Here is a 19,960-nt window from a genome sequence, read left to right as displayed (position 1 = left end):
GAGGCTGAGGCGGGTGGATCACCTGAGGTCAGGAGTTCCAGGCCACTCTGGCCAACATGATGAAACCCCGTGTCTACCAAAAATACAAAAAATTAGCCGGGCGTGGTGGCGGGTGCCTGTAGTCCCAGCTACTCGGGAGGCTGAGGCAGGAGAATGGCGTGAACCCGGGAGGCGGAGCTTGCAGTGAGCCGAGATCGCGCCACTGCCCTCCAGCCTGAGCGACAGAGCGAGACTCTCTCAAAAAAAAAAAAAAAAAAAAATACAAAAAATCAGCCAGGCGTGGTGGCGGGCACCTATAATCCCAGCTACTTGGGAGGCTGAGGCAAGAGAATCGCTTGAACCCAGGAGGCAGAGGTTACAGTGAGCTGAGATCGTGCCACTGCACTCCAGCCTGGGCAACAAGAGCAAAACTCTGTCTCAAAAAAAAAAAAAAGAGAGAATGCCTGTGTTTCAGAGTGAGCATGTTGAATTGATGCTTTTATTTCCTTTGCTGTTTGCGTATAGATTGAATATGAAAGGAAAAAGAAAGAAGACGGAAAGCGAGCTCGAGCTGATAAACAACATGTTTTAGACATGCTATTTTCAGCCTTTGAGAAACATCAATACTATAATCTTAAGGACTTGGTGGACATCACAAAACAACCTGTGGTATGTATATGTTCATACTAATCCTTTGAATATGCCCTCCTTCATTAACATGACATTACTGAAAGTGTATCATACATGGTTTCGTTCATATTTACCTATGCTAATGACAAATTTTACGACAACAGTCAGAAAAGATGCCTTAATGCAGCCATTTTTTGGTAACAGCAGTTTTTATTTTAGATTTTAGTACACTTAATATCAACAATTCTTTATGAAGAAAAGAAGTTGTCCTCGTGTTCATTTATTCTTGACATTAAGCCTGAAATCTGTTGATAGCATTTCTGGTCTTTATTTTGTTTCCCTGTCTTCCTCTGAAAAAGCTTAACTCCTTCCCTTTTTTTGGAAAACGTGCCTCATAGAAGAATCACATTCTTGAAAGAATTATACTGTTTTGTCATTGTGGGAGGGTTTATCCCTGTCTTGTGGATTGTTCTCTGTGGATTTTTTTTTTTTTTAATTAGAATCTAAGTAGGTCCTTTTAAACCTAAGCTGAACTGCACTTCGTTATGCTTGCAGAGATTGTGATTAGGTTGGCCTGTTCCCCATTTTTTAAGGACAAATTTAACAAATTGGTATTTTAGAAAGTTTATCTTTGTTTTATAAATAGTCATTTTTATCTCTTCTCTAGGCTTTTGTGCATTTACTAGTAATTTGCATTAATAATCCATTTAAAATGATAGTAACAATAAGAAATCCAAATTCTTTCTCTAGTCTTTGAGTCACATTGTTTTCCATTTAACTTTCTCCACCATATGTTACCACAGTATCAGATTAAGTATTTACTTATAGGTTTAAGAAAATTGAATGGAAACTCTTTTTATCTCATTTGCTTTACCATTTTGTCCACTCTGCCAGTATACTCAAGAATATGTTGATTCTTGCTGCTCCATTTATTTGATTCAGAATATGTAACAAAATAACCAATTTTTTAAAAATCTTAACATAACCAAATAACCTATTTGTGAAATAACTTGATTTTTTTAAATTTATACAAAGCTTTAGGAAATTATTTATGAAATTTTAGTGTTCATTATACAGTTTCTTCTGCAGAGATTTCTTTACCATTGTACATCAACCTTTCACTTTTTGTTAAGAAATTTAAATTCCAAAAGATTTACTTTTTAATCAGAAGAAAGTGTTCATGGTGCAGTATTATCAATTCATCCCAATGACTTCACTCCCTTTGGCATCAAAGCCTTAGAAACAGCATTCTAAGCTAGATTAAAAAATTTTTTTGAAATACACTAATTCATTAGCCAAGCTGTGTTTCTTCTGTTTCAATGAAATTTATCTTTGTGTGTGCATATGTATATATACCTCTATATGTAAAGACCATTCCAGAAACTCTGAAAACAGACGAGAGATTCTCATGGAATTAAGCACAAAAAATTAGATATGGAAAATAATCACTTGTAGAGGGGCATTCAGATGATTAGGGAAAAGTTTCTTTGCCTTCACATGGGATATAAGGTTTATTCATTTTGCATCAAAGAAAAAGGATTACTAGTATGTCTTTTGGTTTTGGTTAAGATATTTTTTATATGGTAGTACTCAGTGAATCTCTTACAACAGAACTTCTTAATTCCTAACCAGTGGGTGGACTTCAGGGGATCCATTAAGTTCCTGAATATCCTGAATATGTGCAAAAATATATGGATTTTTCTGGGGAACATATCATCCATAGTTTGTATCAAATTCTCATAGAAGCCACTGATATTGAAACTAACTTTTTAAATAATAGTTTTATTATTTAGAGACTAAATTGCCTCAATAAATGTAAGATTCTTGAAGGCAGAGTTGTATGCTATTCCTGTCCCTAAATATTCATACACCCCATAGTGTAAAATATGGTAAAAATTCAGTAAATATCTCATGAATTGATTTGAAAAAAGAAAGTCCTCAGTCTCCAAGGGCCCACCATATTTTCTTCAGATGGATTTTGGCAGGCCTCTCACGTCGTTTATAGTGAAGTTGGGGGAAAGAGTGCCAAGAAAGTGTGGAATGCCTTCCCCAGGCTGGGTGTAGGCCAGAGGTAGGGTTACCTCCACCTAGAGGAGAGGGCAGAAAGTGGTCAGCATGGATTCCAGTCCATTGACTGGGAAAGAAAATTGCCAAAGCCTAGCTCTCCCCCAAGTAGGCAACTATCCCCCTTTAAAAGGATCCCAGGACATAAGTGAATCTGTACTAATGGTCATCAGTACCCAAGAGACTTGAGGAATCTATTCTAGCATGAAGATCTGTGGTCCAGGAAAAGGGATGTCCTGGTATAATAGAAAGAACCCTGGATTTGGAGTATGAGATCTCAATTCAAGTCCCGGCTCTACCATTTAGCCAAATAGTCCTGGACAAAGTACTTAAATACATTTAATACATTACTTATATATTTAATATTTAGTTCACAACATATGTAATAATATAAAATTTGCCAGTATGTTCAAATTATAAATTTTTTTGGCGGGGGAGGGGGTTGTTTGTTTGTTTGTTTTTGAGATGGAATTTTGCTCTTGTTGCCCAGGCTGGAGTACAATGGCACAATCTCTGCTCACTGCAACCGCCACCTGCCAGGTTCAAGCGATTCTCCTGCCTCAGCCTCCTGAGTAGCTGGGATTATAGGCGCCCACCACCACACCTGGCTAATTTTTGTATTTTTAGTAGAGACGACGTTTCACCATGTTGGCCAGGCTGGTCTTGAACTCCTGACCTCAGGTGATCTACATGCCTCAGCCTCCCAAAGTGCTGAGATTACCCGTGAGCTACTGTTCCTGGCTAAAACCTTCATTTCTATAAGCAAAATTATTGGCTAGAGAAACTGTGCTTGCCGGGCGCGGTGGCTCACGCCTGTAATCCCAGCACTTTGGGAGGCCGAGGCGGGCGGATCACAAGGTCAGGAGATCGAGACCACGGTGAAACCCCGTCTCTACTAAAAATACAAAAAATTAGCCGGGCGCGGTTGTGGGCGCCTGTAGTCCCAGCTACTCGGGAGGCTGAGGCAGGAGAATGGCGTGAACCCGGGAGGCGGAGCTTGCAGTGAGCCGAGATCGCGCCACTGCACTCCAGCCTGGGCTGGGCAACAGAGCGAGACTCCGTCTCAAAAAAAAAAAAGAGAAACTGTGCTTAGGTCCCGTCTTTTTCTCTCATTTGCCAGTATGTGACTGACTTACATAAGCAACTAGAAAGAGTGAAAGTTACTCATCGAGGGCCGGGAGCGGTAATCCCAGCAATTTGGGAGGCCGAGGTGGGCAGATCACAAAGTCAGGAGATCGAGACCATCCTGGCTAACATGGTGAAACCCTGTCTCTACTAAAAATACAAAAAATTAGCTGGGCATGATGGCGGGTGCCTGTAGTCCCAGCTACTCAGGAGGCTGAGGCAGGAGAATGGCGTGAACCCAGGAGGTGGAACTTGCAGTGAGCCAAGATTGCGCCACTGCACTTCCAGCCTGGGTGGCAGAGGTGAGACTCAGTCTCAAAAAAAAAAAAAAAAAAAAAAAAAAGGAAGTTACTCATAAAGGAGGCCAAGCTGTGGTAACTGATATAAAGTCAGGGACATAGTATCCATTTAAAGAGATATTATCTTAGTCTGTTTTTTGTTACTTATGATAGAATACCTGAAGCTGGGCAATTTTAAAGCAAAAGAATTTGTTTCTTAAAATTTTGGAGGCTAAGAAGTCCTGGGTCAAAGGACCACATCTGGTAAGAGGCTTTTGCTGGTGGGGACTCTGCAGAGCCCTGAGGCAGCACAGGACATCACATAGTGAGGAGGCTGAGTGTGCCAGCTCAGGTCTCTCTTCCTCTTCCTCTTCCTCTTTTTATAAATCCACCAATCCCACTCCCATGATAACCCATTAATCTATGAATGGGCAGAACCCCCATGACCTAGTCACCTCTCAAAGGCCCAGTTCTTACTACTGCCACATTGGGAATTAAGTTTAACGTGAATGTTAGAAGGGACAGATATACAAACCATACCAGATATTTTTATAGGGTTTAACTTCTGGATTTTTCCCCCTTAAAAATAGAAGATTTCAGGAGGCCTATTATTTCTTTTTCTTTTTTTTTTTTTTTGAGACGGAGTCTCACTCTGTCGCCCAGGCTGGAGTGCAGTGGCCGGATCTCAGCTCACTGCAAGCTCCGCCTCCCGGGTTCACGCCATTCTCCTGCCTCAGCCTCCTGAGTAGCTGGGACTACAGGCACCCGCCACCTCGCCCGGCTAGTTTTTTGTACTTTTTAGTAGAGACGGGGTTTCACCGTGTTAGCCAAGATGGTCTCGATTTCCCGACCTCGTGATCCGCCCGTCTCGGCCTCCCAAAGTGCTGGGATTACAGGCTTGAGCCACCGCGCCCGGCAGGAGGCCTATTATTTCTCCTGGTACTCTGGTTTTTAACTTTGAATGGGTTATGTCTAGCTTTTTTCACATTTTGTTTTATCTGTCAAATAGAAGCATTTACAGCATTTCCTTTGAAGATACAAATCATGGAAAACTTTTATCTAATTGCTCCCTTTGAAACACCAAACTGCCAATACCACTTTGAGCTTCAACACTCTGTTTTCTGTCTAACAGTGTTCATTTACCGGTGTTCCTCTACAGCATACTTGTATTAAAAAGTGTCATTGAAAACTAGCCCTGATTAGAACTGGACCGCTTAATTTCCTTTTGCACCACCTATCCAGTTTCAGGTCAGGATTCAGAAAAGTTTATTTTTATTTTTGTTTTTATTTCTTTTATTTTATTTATTTATTTTTATTTTTATTTATTTATTTTTTTTGAGATAGTCTTGCTCTGTTGCCCAGGCTAGAGTGCAGTGGTACAATCTCAGATCACTGCAACCTCCACCTCCTAGTTCAAGCAATTCTTCTGCCTCAGCCTTCCAAGTAGCTGGGATTACAGGCGCCCACCACCACACCCGGCTAATTTTTTTTTTTTTTTTTTTTTTCTTGAGACAGAGTCTTGCTTTGTCCTCAGGCTTGAGTGCAGTGGCACGATCTCAGCTCACTGCAACCTCCGCCTCCCGGGTTCAAGAAATTCTCCTGCCTCAGCGCCCCCAAGTAGCTGGGACTACAGACATGCACCACCATGCCTGGCTAATATTTGTATTTTTTAGTAGAGACGGGGTTTTGCCATGTTGGCCAGATTGGTCTCAAACTCCTGACCTCAGGTGATCTGCCCATCAGGCAGGCTGCTTTCTAATTTCTATATTATTAAGAATCATCATCATTAATCCTAAACCAGGTATGTAGAATATGTAGAGTGTAGAATTTAAGCTTTATCTTAGTTCAGTTTCTACTCCAAAAGGAAAAATAGGTGTTTTTAATGTTTGAAGCTTATTCTCAAATTTACTACTACTTAATAAGTGCTGTTTTTATTATAATGCTTTGCACTGACATATATTCACTTGGTTCCTTTTTTCTTTTCATTTTTCCTATAACTGGAAATTTTTATTTTTAAATTTTTATATTTTTATATTTTAAATATGTATTTTTTTATATTTTAAAAAAAGACAATCAGTTTCCCAACAGAGCATATTGATTAATGACAGCCCTCTTTAAGACTGCTTTTGGCTGGGCGCGGTGGCTCAAGCCTGTAATCCCAGCACTTTGGGAGGCCGAGACGGGCGGATCACGAGGTCAGGAGATCGAGACCATCCTGGCGAACATGGTGAAACCCCGTCTCTACTAAAAAAATACAAAAAACTAGCCGGGCGAGGTGGCGGGTGCCTGTAGTCCCAGCTACACAGGAGGCTGAGGCAGGAGAATGGCGTAAACCCGGGAGGCGGAGCTTGCAGTGAGCTGAGATCCGGCCACTGCGCTCCAGCCCCGGCGACAGAGCGAGACTCCGTCTCAAAAAAAAAAAAAAAAAAAGACTGCTTTTAAGAAATAATTATTTGCTAATTTATGAAGTAGAGCCTTAATTAAAAGTTTTAGACTATGAAATGTGATATAAAATAAACTGTCAACTATGTTGACTATAAGTGGGTGAAATTTAATCACATTTATAAAATTTTAATACTTTCTTTTTGAATAGTGATTTTAATAGAAGGATCAATGATCTACTACCAACTTTATTATGGAACAGTAACATTTCCCCTTTTAACTTCTTATATGGTTTTGTTTTGGCTCTTTTTTTTTAGAAACAGGGTCTGGACAGGTGAGGTGGTTCATGTGAGTAATCCTAGCACTTTGAGAGGCCGAAGTGAGAGGATTGCTTGAGCTCAGGAGTTTAAGACCAGCCTGGACAACGTAGTGAAACGCCAACTCTACAAAAAATGCAAAAATTAGCTGGGAGCGGTGGTGCACACCTGTAGTCCCAACTACTCTGGAGGCTGAGGTTGGGAGAATTGCTTGAACCCAGGAGGCAGAACTTGCAGTAAGCCAAGATTGTGTCACTCTACTCCAGCCTGGGTGACAGAGCGAGACCCTGTCTCAAAATAAATAAATAATAGAGAGACAGGGTCTCGCTCTGTGACCCAGGCTGGAGTGCTTATAGCTCCATAGCTCATAGCATGATCATAGCTCACTGTCACTTCGACCTTTGGGCTCAAGCAGTTCTTCCACCTCAGCCTCTTGAGTAGTTATGACTACAGCCATGCCCCACCACACCTGGCTGAATTTTTTTTTTTTTTTTTTTTTTTTTTTTTTTTTTTGAGACAGAGTGTCACTATGTCGCCCAGGCTGGAGTGCAGTGGCGCAATCTCGGCTCACTGCAGCCTCCGCCTCCCGGGATCAAGCAGTTCTCTGCCTCAGCCTCCCGAGTAGCTGGAATTACAGGCACCTGCCACCACGCCTGGCTAATTTTCTTATTTTTTAAGTAGAGACGGGGTTTCACCATCTTGGCCAGGCTGGTCCTGAACTCCTGACCTCGTGATCTACCCACCTCTGCCTCCCAAAGTACCGGGATTACAGACATGAGCCACCATGCCCGGCCCACACCTGGCTAAGTTTCTAAAAAATTTTTGTGGAGACAGAGTCTTACTATGTTGCTTGCTGTGGTCTTGAACTGCTGGCCTCAAGCAGTCCTCCTGCCTCAGCCTCCAGAATTGCTGGGATTGCAAGCATGAGCCACAGCATTTGGCCCTTGTTCGCTTTTTACCTCATCCTGAATGAGGTGAAATTTGGGGTGAATTTAGTAATATAAACAAATGAGTCAGAATTTTATGTAAGATATTATTACATGGATAAGAGCAGTATCTGGGATAGGTACCCAGTAAACAAAGTTTGGTATTTATTTGTATATAGAATTTACATTGAATTTTTAATTAAGCAGTAGGCCACAAAAATTATATTTTCTGAAAAATGCCCTTACCAATAAAATCTCCATACCATCCTTCCAGTCCCGCTTGATTTTAAAGAGAGGTAAAATATATATATATATGCCTTTTTTTTTTTTTTTTTTTTTTTTTTTGAGACGGCGTCTTGCTCTGTGGCCCAGGCTGGAGTGCAATGGCACGATCTCGGCTCACTGCAGCCTCCACTTCCCAGGTTCAAGTGATTCTCCTGTCTCAGCCTCCTGAGCAGCTGGGATTATAGGCACCCGCCACCATGCCCGGCTAAAATTTTTAAGCTTATTAACTGTCTGCTGATGGTTTTATTTAATTCCTGAATACACTAGAAAGACTTGGTTTTAGGCTTGCCACCTCTATGGAAATAATTTCCCTCAGGAAAGAAATAATTTTCTTTGTGTTGGGCTCTGCATTTAAGAAAACATTATTCTGTGGTTTTGAATTGGTGTTCAAAGCCTCCCATTTCTCTGTCTGAGCAGGTGGATTCAAATACCAGAGGATAAACCAACTGGCAGAGGACCTTGTAGTGTCAGCACTGGCCTTCTTCAGTTCTGTATTGTGGCATTACAGAGCCATTTCTTCTTTTTGGAATGTCCCAAGACAGCTAATTCAATTATAGATTAACATACAGAGCCAGCCACTGTTTATTGGATATATTACTTTACCCAGATAATTGGATAATAAAAATAGTCATCTTAATCTGTTGTTATAAGCTGAAGTGTCCTCCCTTTTTCCTCTCCATTTAAAACCTTTTATTTTTAGTACAAATTATATATACATATATATATATACACACACACACACACACACACATACATACACACAAAATTTTTTTTTTTTTTTTTTTTTGAGATGGGGTCTCACTCAGTCACCCAGTCTGGAGTACAGTAGCGCTATCTCAACTCACTGCAACCTCCGCCTCCCAGGTTCAGGCAGTTCTCCTGCCTCAGCCTCCCAAGTAGCTGGGATTACAGGTGCATGCCACCACACCTAGCCAATTTTTTTGTATTTTTAGTAGAGATGGGGTTTCACTGTATTAGCCAGGATGATCTTGATCTCTTGACCACATGATCTGCCCGCCTTGATCACCTAAAGTGTTGGGATTACAGGCGTGAGCCACCACGCCTGGCCAATTTATACTTTCTTAAAAGTGTATAAGTTCAGGCCAGATGCGTTGGCTCATACCTATAATCCCCAGCACTTTGGGAAGCTAAAGCAGGCAGATCACTTGAGTCCAGGAGTTCGAGACCAGCCCTGGGCAACATGGCAAAATCCCGTCTCCACAAAAAAACTGAAAAATTAGCCAGGCATGGTGGCGCGTGCCTGTAGTCCCCGGCTACTTGGGAGGCAGAGGTTGCAGTGAGCCCGGATCGTGCCAGTGTACCCCAGCCTGAATGACTGGGAGAGGGAGACCCTGTCTCAAAAAAAAAATTTAAAAAAAAGTATAGTTCAGTGGACTTTAGTATATTCATAGAGTTGTGCAACCAACACCATAATCAATTTTAGAACAGTTCCATCACCCTAAAAAGAAACTTCATACCCATTACTAGTCACTCCTGTCTCTTCTCCATTTCCTTTCTCCATTTCCTTTCTCTCCCCTACAGGGAACCACTAGTGTTACTTTCTGTCTCTATAGATTTTCTCTGGACATTAATATGTATGGATATGTGATCTCTTAAACCTGGCCTCTTTAACTTAGACATAATATTTTTATGTTTTATCCATGTTGTGGCACATACCAGTACAGCTGTCCTCAGTATTCATGAGAGATTGGCTGTGAGACCTTCTGCAAATACTAAAATCCAAGGATGATCAAGTTCTGGATATAAAATGGTGTTTTTTCTTTTTATTATTATTATACTTTAAGTTCTAGGGTACATGTGCACAATGTGCAGGTTTGTTACATATGTATACATGTGCCATGTTGGTGTGCTGCACTCATTAATTCATCATTTACATTAGGTATTTCTCCCAATGCTATCCCTCCCCTCTCCCCCAACCCCATGATAGGCCCCAGTGTGTGATGTTCCCCACCCTGTGTCCAAGTGATCTCATTGTTCAGTTTCCACCTATGAGTGAGAACATGCAGTGTTTGGTTTTCTGTCCTTGCAATAGTTTGCTCAGAATGATGGTTTCCAGCTTCATCCATGTCCCTACAAAGGACATGAACTCATCCTTTTTTATGGCTGCATAGTGTTCCATGGTGTATATATGCCACATTTTTTAATCCAGTCTGTCATTGATGGACATTTGGGTTGGTTCCAAGTCTTTGGTATTGTGAATAGTGCCGCAGTAAACATATGTGTGCATGTGTCTTTATAGCAGCATGACTTATAATCCTTTGGGTATACACCCAGTAATGGGATGGCTGGGTCAAATGGTATTTCTAGTTCTAGGTCCTTGAGGAATCGCCACACTGTCTTCCACAATCATTGAACTAGTTTACGGTCCCACCAACAGTGTAAAAGTGTTCCTATTTCTCCACATCCTCTCCAGCATCTTTTTTTATACATAACCTACATGCATCCTCCAGTATACTTTAAATCTTTAGATTACTTGTAATATATAATACAATGTGAATGCTATGTAAATAATTGTGATACTATATTGCTTAGGGAATAGTGACCCAAAAATGTCTGTATATGTTCAGTACAGATGCATTAAGAAAAGAATCAGAATATTTTTGATCTGCCATTGGTTGAATCCGTGGATGTGTAACCCAAGAATATGGAAGGCTGACTGTACTTCATTTCTTTTTGTTTGCAAATATGTATTATAGTGTATATATACCGTATTTTGTTTATACATTGGTACATTTGGGTTGGACGTTTGGGTTGTTTCTACTTTGGGGCTATTGTGAATAAGGGTGCCATGAACATTTGTGTACAAATTCTCATGTGAATATATGTTTTCATATCTCTTGGGAGTGGAATTGCTCGGTCACATGGTAGCTTTGTTTAGCCTTCTGAGGAACTGCTAGACATGTTTTTTTTTTTTTTTTTTTGAGGCAGAGTCTCGCTCTTATCGCACATCCTGGGGTGCAATGGCATGATCTTGGCTCACTGCAACCTCTGCCTCCCAAGTTCAAGCGATTCTTCTGCCTCATCTTCCCAAGTAGCTTGGATTACAGGTGCCTGCCACCACACCTGGCAAATATTTTGTATTTTTTTTAATAGAGGCAGGATTTTGCTATGTTGGCCAGGCTGGTCTCAAACTCCTGACCTCAGGTGATCCACCCACCTTGGCCTCCCAAAGTGCTGGGATTATAGGCATGAGCCACCACGCCCAGCCTAATACAATTTAGAAGCATGTCTTTAAACAAAATTAAAAGTTTTGGCCTAAAGAAAGTAAATTTTGTTTACCTGCAATATTCAAACGTGAAACATTTCATCAGTGCCAGACAGAGGAGATGTTACGAACGTGAGATAATTTACTAGCATACAAATATTAACGCAATACTTGCTTTTTCAAGATTTGGATTAAGCAGTAAAGTAGAGCTGGGGGAAAGTGGAGTAGGGTTTGCACCATGACCATTTCGTCACCCATCTGTGTGCTGCTTAGAGTTTTTACAGGGAGGAATGGAGACAGTGGGACCCTGAGTGGAAGATAGGAGGCAGGATCTAATGGGGAAGAAAAAGTGAAACCAGGAGAAAAGGAGAAGAAAAATGCAGAAATGGTCTGTGTTTCAGAGAAGTCTCCTAGCATCACCTTCCCTGTGAGTGAGTGAAAATGTCTATTGCATTTTCTGTATTAGGCCATTCTTGCATTGCTGTAACAGAATACCCAAGACTGGATAATTTATAAAGAAAAGAGATTTAATTGGCTTATGGTTCTGCAGGCTGTACGGTATGATACTGGCATCTGCTCAGCTTCTGGAGAGGCCACAGGAAACTCAGTCATGGTGGAAGCACGTCACATGGCAAAAGCAGGAGAGAGCGAGGCAGGACATGCTACACACTTTTAAACGACTAGATGGCAGGAGAACTCACTCACTATCATGAGGACAGTACCCAGAGGGATGGTGCTAATTCATGAGAGTTCCAACCCGTGATCCAATCACCTCTCACCAGGCCTCACCTCCAACGCTGGGGATTACATTTCAATATGAGATTTTGGTGAGGACACACATCCAAACCATATCACATTTGATCACAGTTTCTTCCTAATATGTAGTTTATATTTTAACAGAAGAATTTTGTGCCTTGAAGTCACTAACATCTTCATCAGTAAGTTTTCGTTCTGTTGATATCTCTTAAAGGAGTTGTAGTCGTTCACAAAAAAATCATGTAAAGATGAAATGATACTTTGAAATTATCACAGAATCGATAATGCCCTTCTTGGGGTTGGATCACTTTATAAAAAGCATATAGTGCATTTCCCCTTGTCGACTGCATTAATCAGTGCCATCATCAGTTTAAGTTTGCATGTTGCATATTCAGTCTCACCATTTTGGGAAGCTTTTGTGACTAGAACCCTAACAGGGTCATATTGTTAACTTACTTAAAGCATTAATAGTTGGTGATCATCTCCCTGTCGAAGGTGTATGTTTTTAATGAACATCTACAAATTTAGATATAATTGATGTATTATTATGCTTATCACTGAAATGCCTGATAAGATGAAATGCAGATTAAGTCCTCCATTTGTTTGACAGAGCAGGAGAGGAAAAGAAGATATGAGAAATGGTAGGGGGTGGAGGGAGGGAAGGAAGGAGCAAAAGACTAAAATAATAGGCTACTGTGCCTTATGACTCTACATAGGTTTGTCTCAGTCTTGGGGGCCAATTAGGAAGTGGATCCATGGACTTCTGGCTTTTTGCCCACTGCAGTTTTAACTTGACCCACAAATGCAAACAAACATCCTAATCACTTGACCTCTTTGGTCAAGTATGTGCCTTGCCATTTCCTTCCAAGAAAGCTGTGATGTTCTATCCCTTATTTCTCTGCATTCAGACTTGCTGTAAATTCTCTCCCACACATCCTTTTGAAGGAGAATTGCTGGACCAGAGCCAGTTTTTTCAGATCTTGTGCTGCAGCTCAGCACATAGTCTGTAATGAGACATATCCCCAATCCTATGTGACATAAAGGCGATCTACTCACTTCTAGAATCCTTTGTTTCAAATACAGGTGGTTAGACAGAAGATTTAATTGGAAAGTCACTCAATGTTTAGAATAAGTAGGAGGAGGAGAACTCCTTTCTGTAGATCTCTACACAGAATTGCTATTCAAGTCAGAATATCAAATATCTATCCTCAAAGAAAGTAACATTTCTATGCGCAAATATCTGTCGTCAAAGAACGTAGCATCTCTGTGCGGGCTGTGTTAGGTGCTCCTTCTCAGTGGTCTCACAATACCCTGTACACGTGCCTCTATTGTATTTTCTAATTACCTGCCAATATGCCTTTTTCTTTTCTTTTTCTTTTTTTTTTTTTCTTTTGAGATGGAACCTTGCTGTGTTGCCCATGCTGGAGTACAGTGGTGTGATCTCAGCTCACTGCAACCTCCACCTCCCAGGTTTAAATGATTCTCCTGCCTCAGCCTCCTGAATAGCTGGGACTACAGGTGCCTGCTACCACACCCAACTAATTTTTGTATTTTTAGTAGAGACAAGATTTCTCCATGTTGGCCGGCTGGTCTTGAATTCCTGACCTCAGGTCATCCACCCGCCTTAGCCTCCCAAAGTGCTGGGATTACAGGCGTGAGCCACCACGCCCGGCCTAATGTGCCTTTTTCTTTACCCGCATCCTCTATGCTAAACTTAAACTGTGAACTCTGAGAAGGAGGCTGAGTGTCTACCATTCTATTTGGCACATTGTAGATGCTGGAATAAATATTTGAGTGAATATATGAATGTTAAAAAGAGAAATAAGATTACCAAGTAATTTTCAATCCTGGTAGAACCTTTAAAACCTCTTCTTCAGTTGGCTTTGTCACCAACAATATTTTAGCACTAAAATGCAGATTTTAGTAATAAATTACATTCAAATTCACGTAGTACAGTTTAGTCAGTAAACTTTTGTTTCTCAAACTAGATCACGGCTTGAGTTCTAAAAATGAACTAGAATTTGAATGGTCTATTTTTATGGACCTTCTTAGTGATATCCCCCACCACCACCCAGCAATCCTCTTAGCTGCTTTGTCAGTCTTAAGCACACCCTATTCACTTTGCATAACTACACTGAGTCTCTGTGATGTGCACGCAGGCACTATAACAGGAGCATGTGGCCAGACGTGGTGGCTCATGCCTGTAATCCTAGCACTTTGGGAGGCCGAGGAGAGTGGATCACGAGGTCAGGAGTTCAAGACCAGCCTGGCCAACATGGAGAAACCCCATCTCTACTAAAAACTCAAAATTAGCCAGGTGTGGTGGCACATGCCTGTAATCCCAGCTACTCGGGAGGCTGAGGCAGGAGAATTGCTTAAACCCAGTAGGCGGAGGTTGCGGTGAGCCAAGATCGCACCATCGCACTCCAGCCTGGGCAACAAGAGTGAAACTCCGTCCCCATCCCCTACCCCCCCCCCCCCAAAAAAAGGAGCGTGTGATTTAAGAGGAGAGCAAGGCATATAAATAAAGGATTATAATATAATAAGAGCTACCATCGAAGATTGTGCAGTGTGAAATGTAAATCTAAGGTAAGGCTGTTAGAGAAAGTTTCTCTGAGAAAGTAACGTTTGGGCCTAGTCTTGAAGAATGAGGGGTTCAGATTTGAGGAAAGGAGATAAACATAACAAGAAAGGGAAACAACGTGGGAAAAACCCGGAAGCATGCAGATACAGAAATGGGAAGTATGTGTAACGGGGAGTGTTGGAAGATGAGGCTAAAGGGAGAAGGCAGACCTGAGTGGATGCCTCAAAGGCGTTTGGAATTTAATGTGTAGCCCCAAAGCGGGAAGTCATTGGAATATTTTAGACAGAGGAAGGACATGTGCTCTCTCTCTTCTCTGTCCATGTCTTCCCTTTAGAGATTTTCCATTTAGAGACCTTGTTTTTCCCTATTGTCACTATTACTTTCTCTGCTAATGTTTTGTACCTACTTCCCTGCCAAGCTAATTTATTTGATTAGAGTAAAATGGTCTTAGGTTGCAGTTTAGAACATCCTAAAAATCAGGAAGTTTATGTCTCCTACCCCCTTATCACAGTACATTGTGACCCTGATTGCATTTTGTTGCTTGAGAAATTGACAACAGACCATGATCATCTTATTCCACTCTTATTGTTAAAAAGAAAAAAGAATGACACCTTCGTATATTAAAAGAATTCCATATATTCTGCTAGATTGCCAAAATGAGGGTGGACATGAAAGCAACTGAATCTGTACACTTAAGACTTAACCCTTTTTAGGCTTTTCATTTTCTGGGCCTAGATTATAAATCGGCACACAAGTCTTGAAGTCAGGAGAGCTTCTTTTCTATGGAGCTGCTAAAATGCTCCTGGCAATTGTTCTTTTCATTTTTGACCCATTGCAATGCATCCACAATTGTATGGTTGTTTGTGCAACATCGTCTTAGCCAGTCTCATAATAAACCATTCTTTGGAATTTTACAAAGATGTCATTCTTGGCACCTAAACAGAGAATCATTTGTGCCTAACCAATCATTTTCCATTTATAAATCCTGTTCAATTAGAAAGTAGTTTATGAACAGCACCCTGTTTTTTTTAATGTAATTTGAAATAGCAGGTGGCAGACTTGCATTTTCTATTACCTGGATATCTCAAGCCTTTATGCTTACTCATTGACACAGGTCTGCTAGTGAAGCCAACTGTAGAACGTGTGGGAGGCAAGCAAACCTGGGGGAACCCAGGGCTCATTTGGTTCATTGCTGCCACCTGCTGGGGCTTGGCTGCTGGAATGGAAAGGCTGTCCGAGAGAGCTGTAAGCCATCCTGGAGGAACCTCTGTGTAGTTCCAGTACTAATCAGCTATTATGTTTCTAGGTGACAACCTACCTGTAACTGAAAGGACTTTATGAACTCTAGAGCATTGTATCAGTCAGTGTAAAGTGGCATTAGATTATGTTGGTAGCACGTAATCTCCAGCAATGATGAGACTCAGAGAACGAAGCAACACACTAAAGACTCAAAGATCTTAGAGTATCAGAACTGGAAGAACCTTAAGCCAGATGTGGTGGAACTTTAGTATATACACATGAGTTTAGTATATACACATGAACTTTAGTATATACACACCTAGGCACTTGTTAAAATGCAGATTCCTGGGCCTAACCCAAGAGACTTTGACTCAGTAGGCCCAAGCTCAGTCTTATTTAGCAAGCTCCCCACAAGGTTCTGATGCAGGTAGTCTAGCACCATGCTAGAGAAGAGTGCTACCTTAAATATACGGACAAGAACTTCCTTAAATATACGGACAAGAACTTCTCAGCCATTTTTCTTATTAATGTCTCATTTCAACCAGTAAGAAAAACTACGTCTTCCATCAATGGGATGAGTCATCATCATACCGTAACTGGTTCTTTGAAGCACACGCACACAAATTATTGTTGGATTGTTTTGTTCTGCAACAACAACAAAAGAGTCGCTTTTAAATAATTATCTTGGCCGGGCGCGGTGGCTCAGGCCTGTAATCCCAGCACTTTGGGAGGGCGAAGTGGGTGGATCACCTGAGGACAGGAGTTTGAGACCAGCCTGGCCAACATGGTGAAACCCCATCTCTACTAAAAATACAAAAAATTAGCTGGGTATGGTGGCGTGCACCTGTAATCTCAGCTACTCAGGTGGCTGAGGCAGGAGAATCGCTTGAACCCAGGAGGCAAAAGATTGCATTGAGCCGAGATCATGCCACTGCACTCCAGCCTGGGCAATAAGAGCAAAACTCCGTCTCAAAATAATAGTAATTATTATTATTATCTTTCTTCTCTGAGAAGGAAATTTTGTAATTTATATTGGTCAGCTTATTGTGGAATGCTTTTTGGCCTTCAGCATTGGCAAGCAAAGGTGGAGTTTCGTATTACACTTAAATAGCCATCATTTCCATGACCATAGTAATCGCTTAGTAAATGTTTATTGAATTTTTAGGGACCTAAAACACCATACTACAGACTGTTTTCTTTGGAGAAGCCAAACACAAAGCTGCATCCCTGATAGTTTTGGGGGATGTCTTATCACTTTTTTTTTTAGACAGAGTTTCGTTCTTATTGCCCAGGCTGGAGTGCAATGGCACAATCTTGGCTCACTGCAATTTCTGGGTTCAAGCGATTCTCCTGCCTCAGTCTCTCTAGTAGCTGGGATTACAGGTCCCTACCACCATGCCTGGCTAATTTTTGTATTTTTAGTAGAGATGAGATTTCACCATGGTGGCCAGGCTGGTCCCGAACTCCTGACTTTAGGTGATCCGCCCACCTCGGCCTCCCAAAGTGTTGGGATTACAGGCGTGAGCCACCAAGCCCAGCCTTATTATCACTTCTTATTCCCTTATCTGTGTTGGCAAGCTTGGATAAAGTACAAATAGAAGTAAATACAAATAACAGTTCTCCTTCTTGCATAGGAAAAAATAAGTGGGTGGCCTAATAACAAATTTGAGAACTCATCTGAGAACTGAGAATTCTGGATACCTGTCATATGCTTTCTTGATAGAATATTCTCAAAAATGTTACTCATTTTTTATATATGTTACTGCTCCTGAAACTACTGGTTTCAGTCTGTGAACTGAGTCCATTGAACTCAAGGGCAGATTACACTTGGTGTACTGTGTCACATTGAGTGAGGACCAGTAATTTTTTCGTGTATTTCATCTAGTGTTTTTTTGTGGGGTTTTTTGTTGTTGTTGTTGTTTATTTTAGCTTTTAAGTTGTTGGCATTCAGGACTTTCAACCCCTTTAATGCACATGATCGTATATTTAGTGCAGTTTTTTAGTGCATTTAGTGCAGTTATCATCGCACATGTAGAATCAAAAGGCAGTTTATTGAACCTCCTTATAGAGAAATCTTGCTGAGCTTTTAGGATCATACTTTTTATGACTTGCATATGTGTTTCGGCATATCACCTTATTTTAAGTTTTGTTCCCTGCCTTTATAATCTCATTTGTTAGGGGTTTTGTTTTTGTTTTAGGTGTACCTGAAGGAAATCTTAAAAGAAATTGGTGTTCAGAATGTAAAAGGGATCCACAAAAACACATGGGAGCTGAAGCCAGAGTACAGACACTATCAAGGAGAAGAAAAGAGTGACTGAGAAGCCTCCTAGTCAGCATGCTAGTGAAACGGCTAGCGGCGATGCTGTGCTATAGGCGCTGATACTGGAAGGCTTGAACACCGTATGTTAATAATGGTTAAGTGACAATACTTTCATTTCTCTCGCTAAATTTTTTAAACCTGTAATTCTTGTAAAGTTTCTTAACTGTTTTTTTGAGGAGAAAGAACAAATTTATTTATAGACTTAACTTGTATTAAACCAGATTACTCACAATAGGAATAGGGGTTGGAGGATTAAGAGGGTTTTTCTTAAATATTAGCTTTTAATGTGTACAATTAGGAAATGTTTTTTAAATGAGGACTCTCTACCCTTGCTGGATCTGAGGAGCTGAGGTAATACAGATCCAAGGAGAATTGTATAGCAAGAAAAAAAGTCAACTACAGAAACTCTTAAAAGGAATAAAAAGCCAAAGTTCCTTATTTTGAAATTGTCAAAGAACAAAGCGGTGTTTTTCTTTTAAACAGGTGATCATGTTTCGTGTTCATACTCAACGTTAATAAAAGGAGAGCATTTAAGTTTATAGTGAAATGGCAGTGTTCATGATTAGCTTGTTTTACCGTAGTGATACTGAGGTGAGAAATGTGCAGAATCATGGTCAATTGATGTTTCTTTTGTTTGCTTTTAAGATAATTAAAAGTAAAGTATCTTTCCAAAATTTCAAGATATGTCTCCCCCAGTCAGATTATAAACTTCTCAAAACTGGCTTGCCCCCAGAATTTTATTGCTCACCCAGCAGACATGTATTGACCAATACATGGCAAATGATACCAGCAAATCAAAAGAGGGATGTAGGGGTCCAGTGGAGACAGAAAAGGTTAGTTTCAATTCCTGGGGCATTAAAATATTGCTTTTCTCTTTCTCTTCAATTAATTTTTTAATGAAAACAATACATGTATATGTTAGTTTTTTCTAGCACAAATTATTATATATTAAGCAATCCAAAATCATACCATCAAGACCATCAAACAAAACAAAGAAGCTTAAGTAAACTAAGCACAGGGAAAAGTTGTTTTTCACTCATTCATTTTGTCAGCTGCTCCTGGATGCTGCATCCAAGAAGCAGCAAATGCTCAAGTTGCCATAGTGTTTGCAGGAAAAAAAGAAAAAAAATAATAAAAATAAACAAGGAGCAAATGCCGAAAATTGAAGAAAATGTTATATAATTAAAGCAAGGAGATACCTATCCATTGAGAAAAGCAATTTTTATATTATTTGCTTTTAGAAGCAAAGCTTTAGAATTCTGAGATTGTTAACAGCACTAAGAAGATTTTTATTCTTGTGTACACACTGGAAAATACAATTCTGAGTAAGGAGGGTGTTCCCATTCCCCACCCCACCTCAAATTGTCTTATGTACAGGAACCAAATGTGGTATGCCCATTGCCTTCTAGTTCCTGATGACTGGAAGCTTGGTGTCAGAAAGCCCATGGATAATGGTCTGATAAATCTATATGGAACTGAGAATTCTGGATACCTGCCGTGTGCTTGGTTCATAGCATGGATCTTCCCCAAAACCTTTTATATATGTGGTACTGCCCTGAAACAGACTTGTGTCTCCTCTGCTGATGTCTTTTGTTTTGTGACAGTGCCTACCATATCGAATGAGGTGGCTGTGCCAGAAGAGTTTCCAGGGCAGAGCTGTGTCTTATTTGAAGCTGTGCTTTGGTTTTTTTGTAAACTGGTTTCTTCTGCTTCTTTTACCCTGTTACCTCCGCACACCTGACTGCATGAGCTTGAGTCTCTTAAACACTTATCTCTTCAGTAGGATACGTAATTTAGGTGCTAGACTGATGCTGTTTCTGATTAAGTTTTTTAAATTGCTTTTTTTCGA

The 19,960-nt window shown here is 40.6% G+C and overlaps 1 protein-coding gene across 1 annotated transcript in view; it reads left to right on the top strand.

The window, feature by feature from the left end:
- Positions 1 to 19,676, top strand: part of LOC105491696 (general transcription factor IIF subunit 2) — a 170,120-nt gene extending 150,444 nt beyond the window's left edge. Inside the window, exons 7-8 of the mRNA XM_011758278.2 lie at positions 505 to 648; positions 17,990 to 19,676. Of these exons, the coding sequence (XP_011756580.1) occupies positions 505 to 648; positions 17,990 to 18,109 (264 nt within the window). The 3' untranslated portion in view covers positions 18,110 to 19,676. The remainder of the gene's footprint in view (positions 1 to 504; positions 649 to 17,989) is intronic.
- The last annotated feature ends 284 nt before the right edge of the window (positions 19,677 to 19,960 follow it).

This window comes from Macaca nemestrina, chromosome 16 (genome assembly GCF_043159975.1).
Source record: "Macaca nemestrina isolate mMacNem1 chromosome 16, mMacNem.hap1, whole genome shotgun sequence".
Classification (NCBI taxonomy): Eukaryota; Metazoa; Chordata; class Mammalia; order Primates; family Cercopithecidae; genus Macaca; species Macaca nemestrina.
The sequence above is the reverse complement of the archived record's forward strand: the minus strand, read 5'-3'. Positions and strand labels throughout refer to the sequence as shown.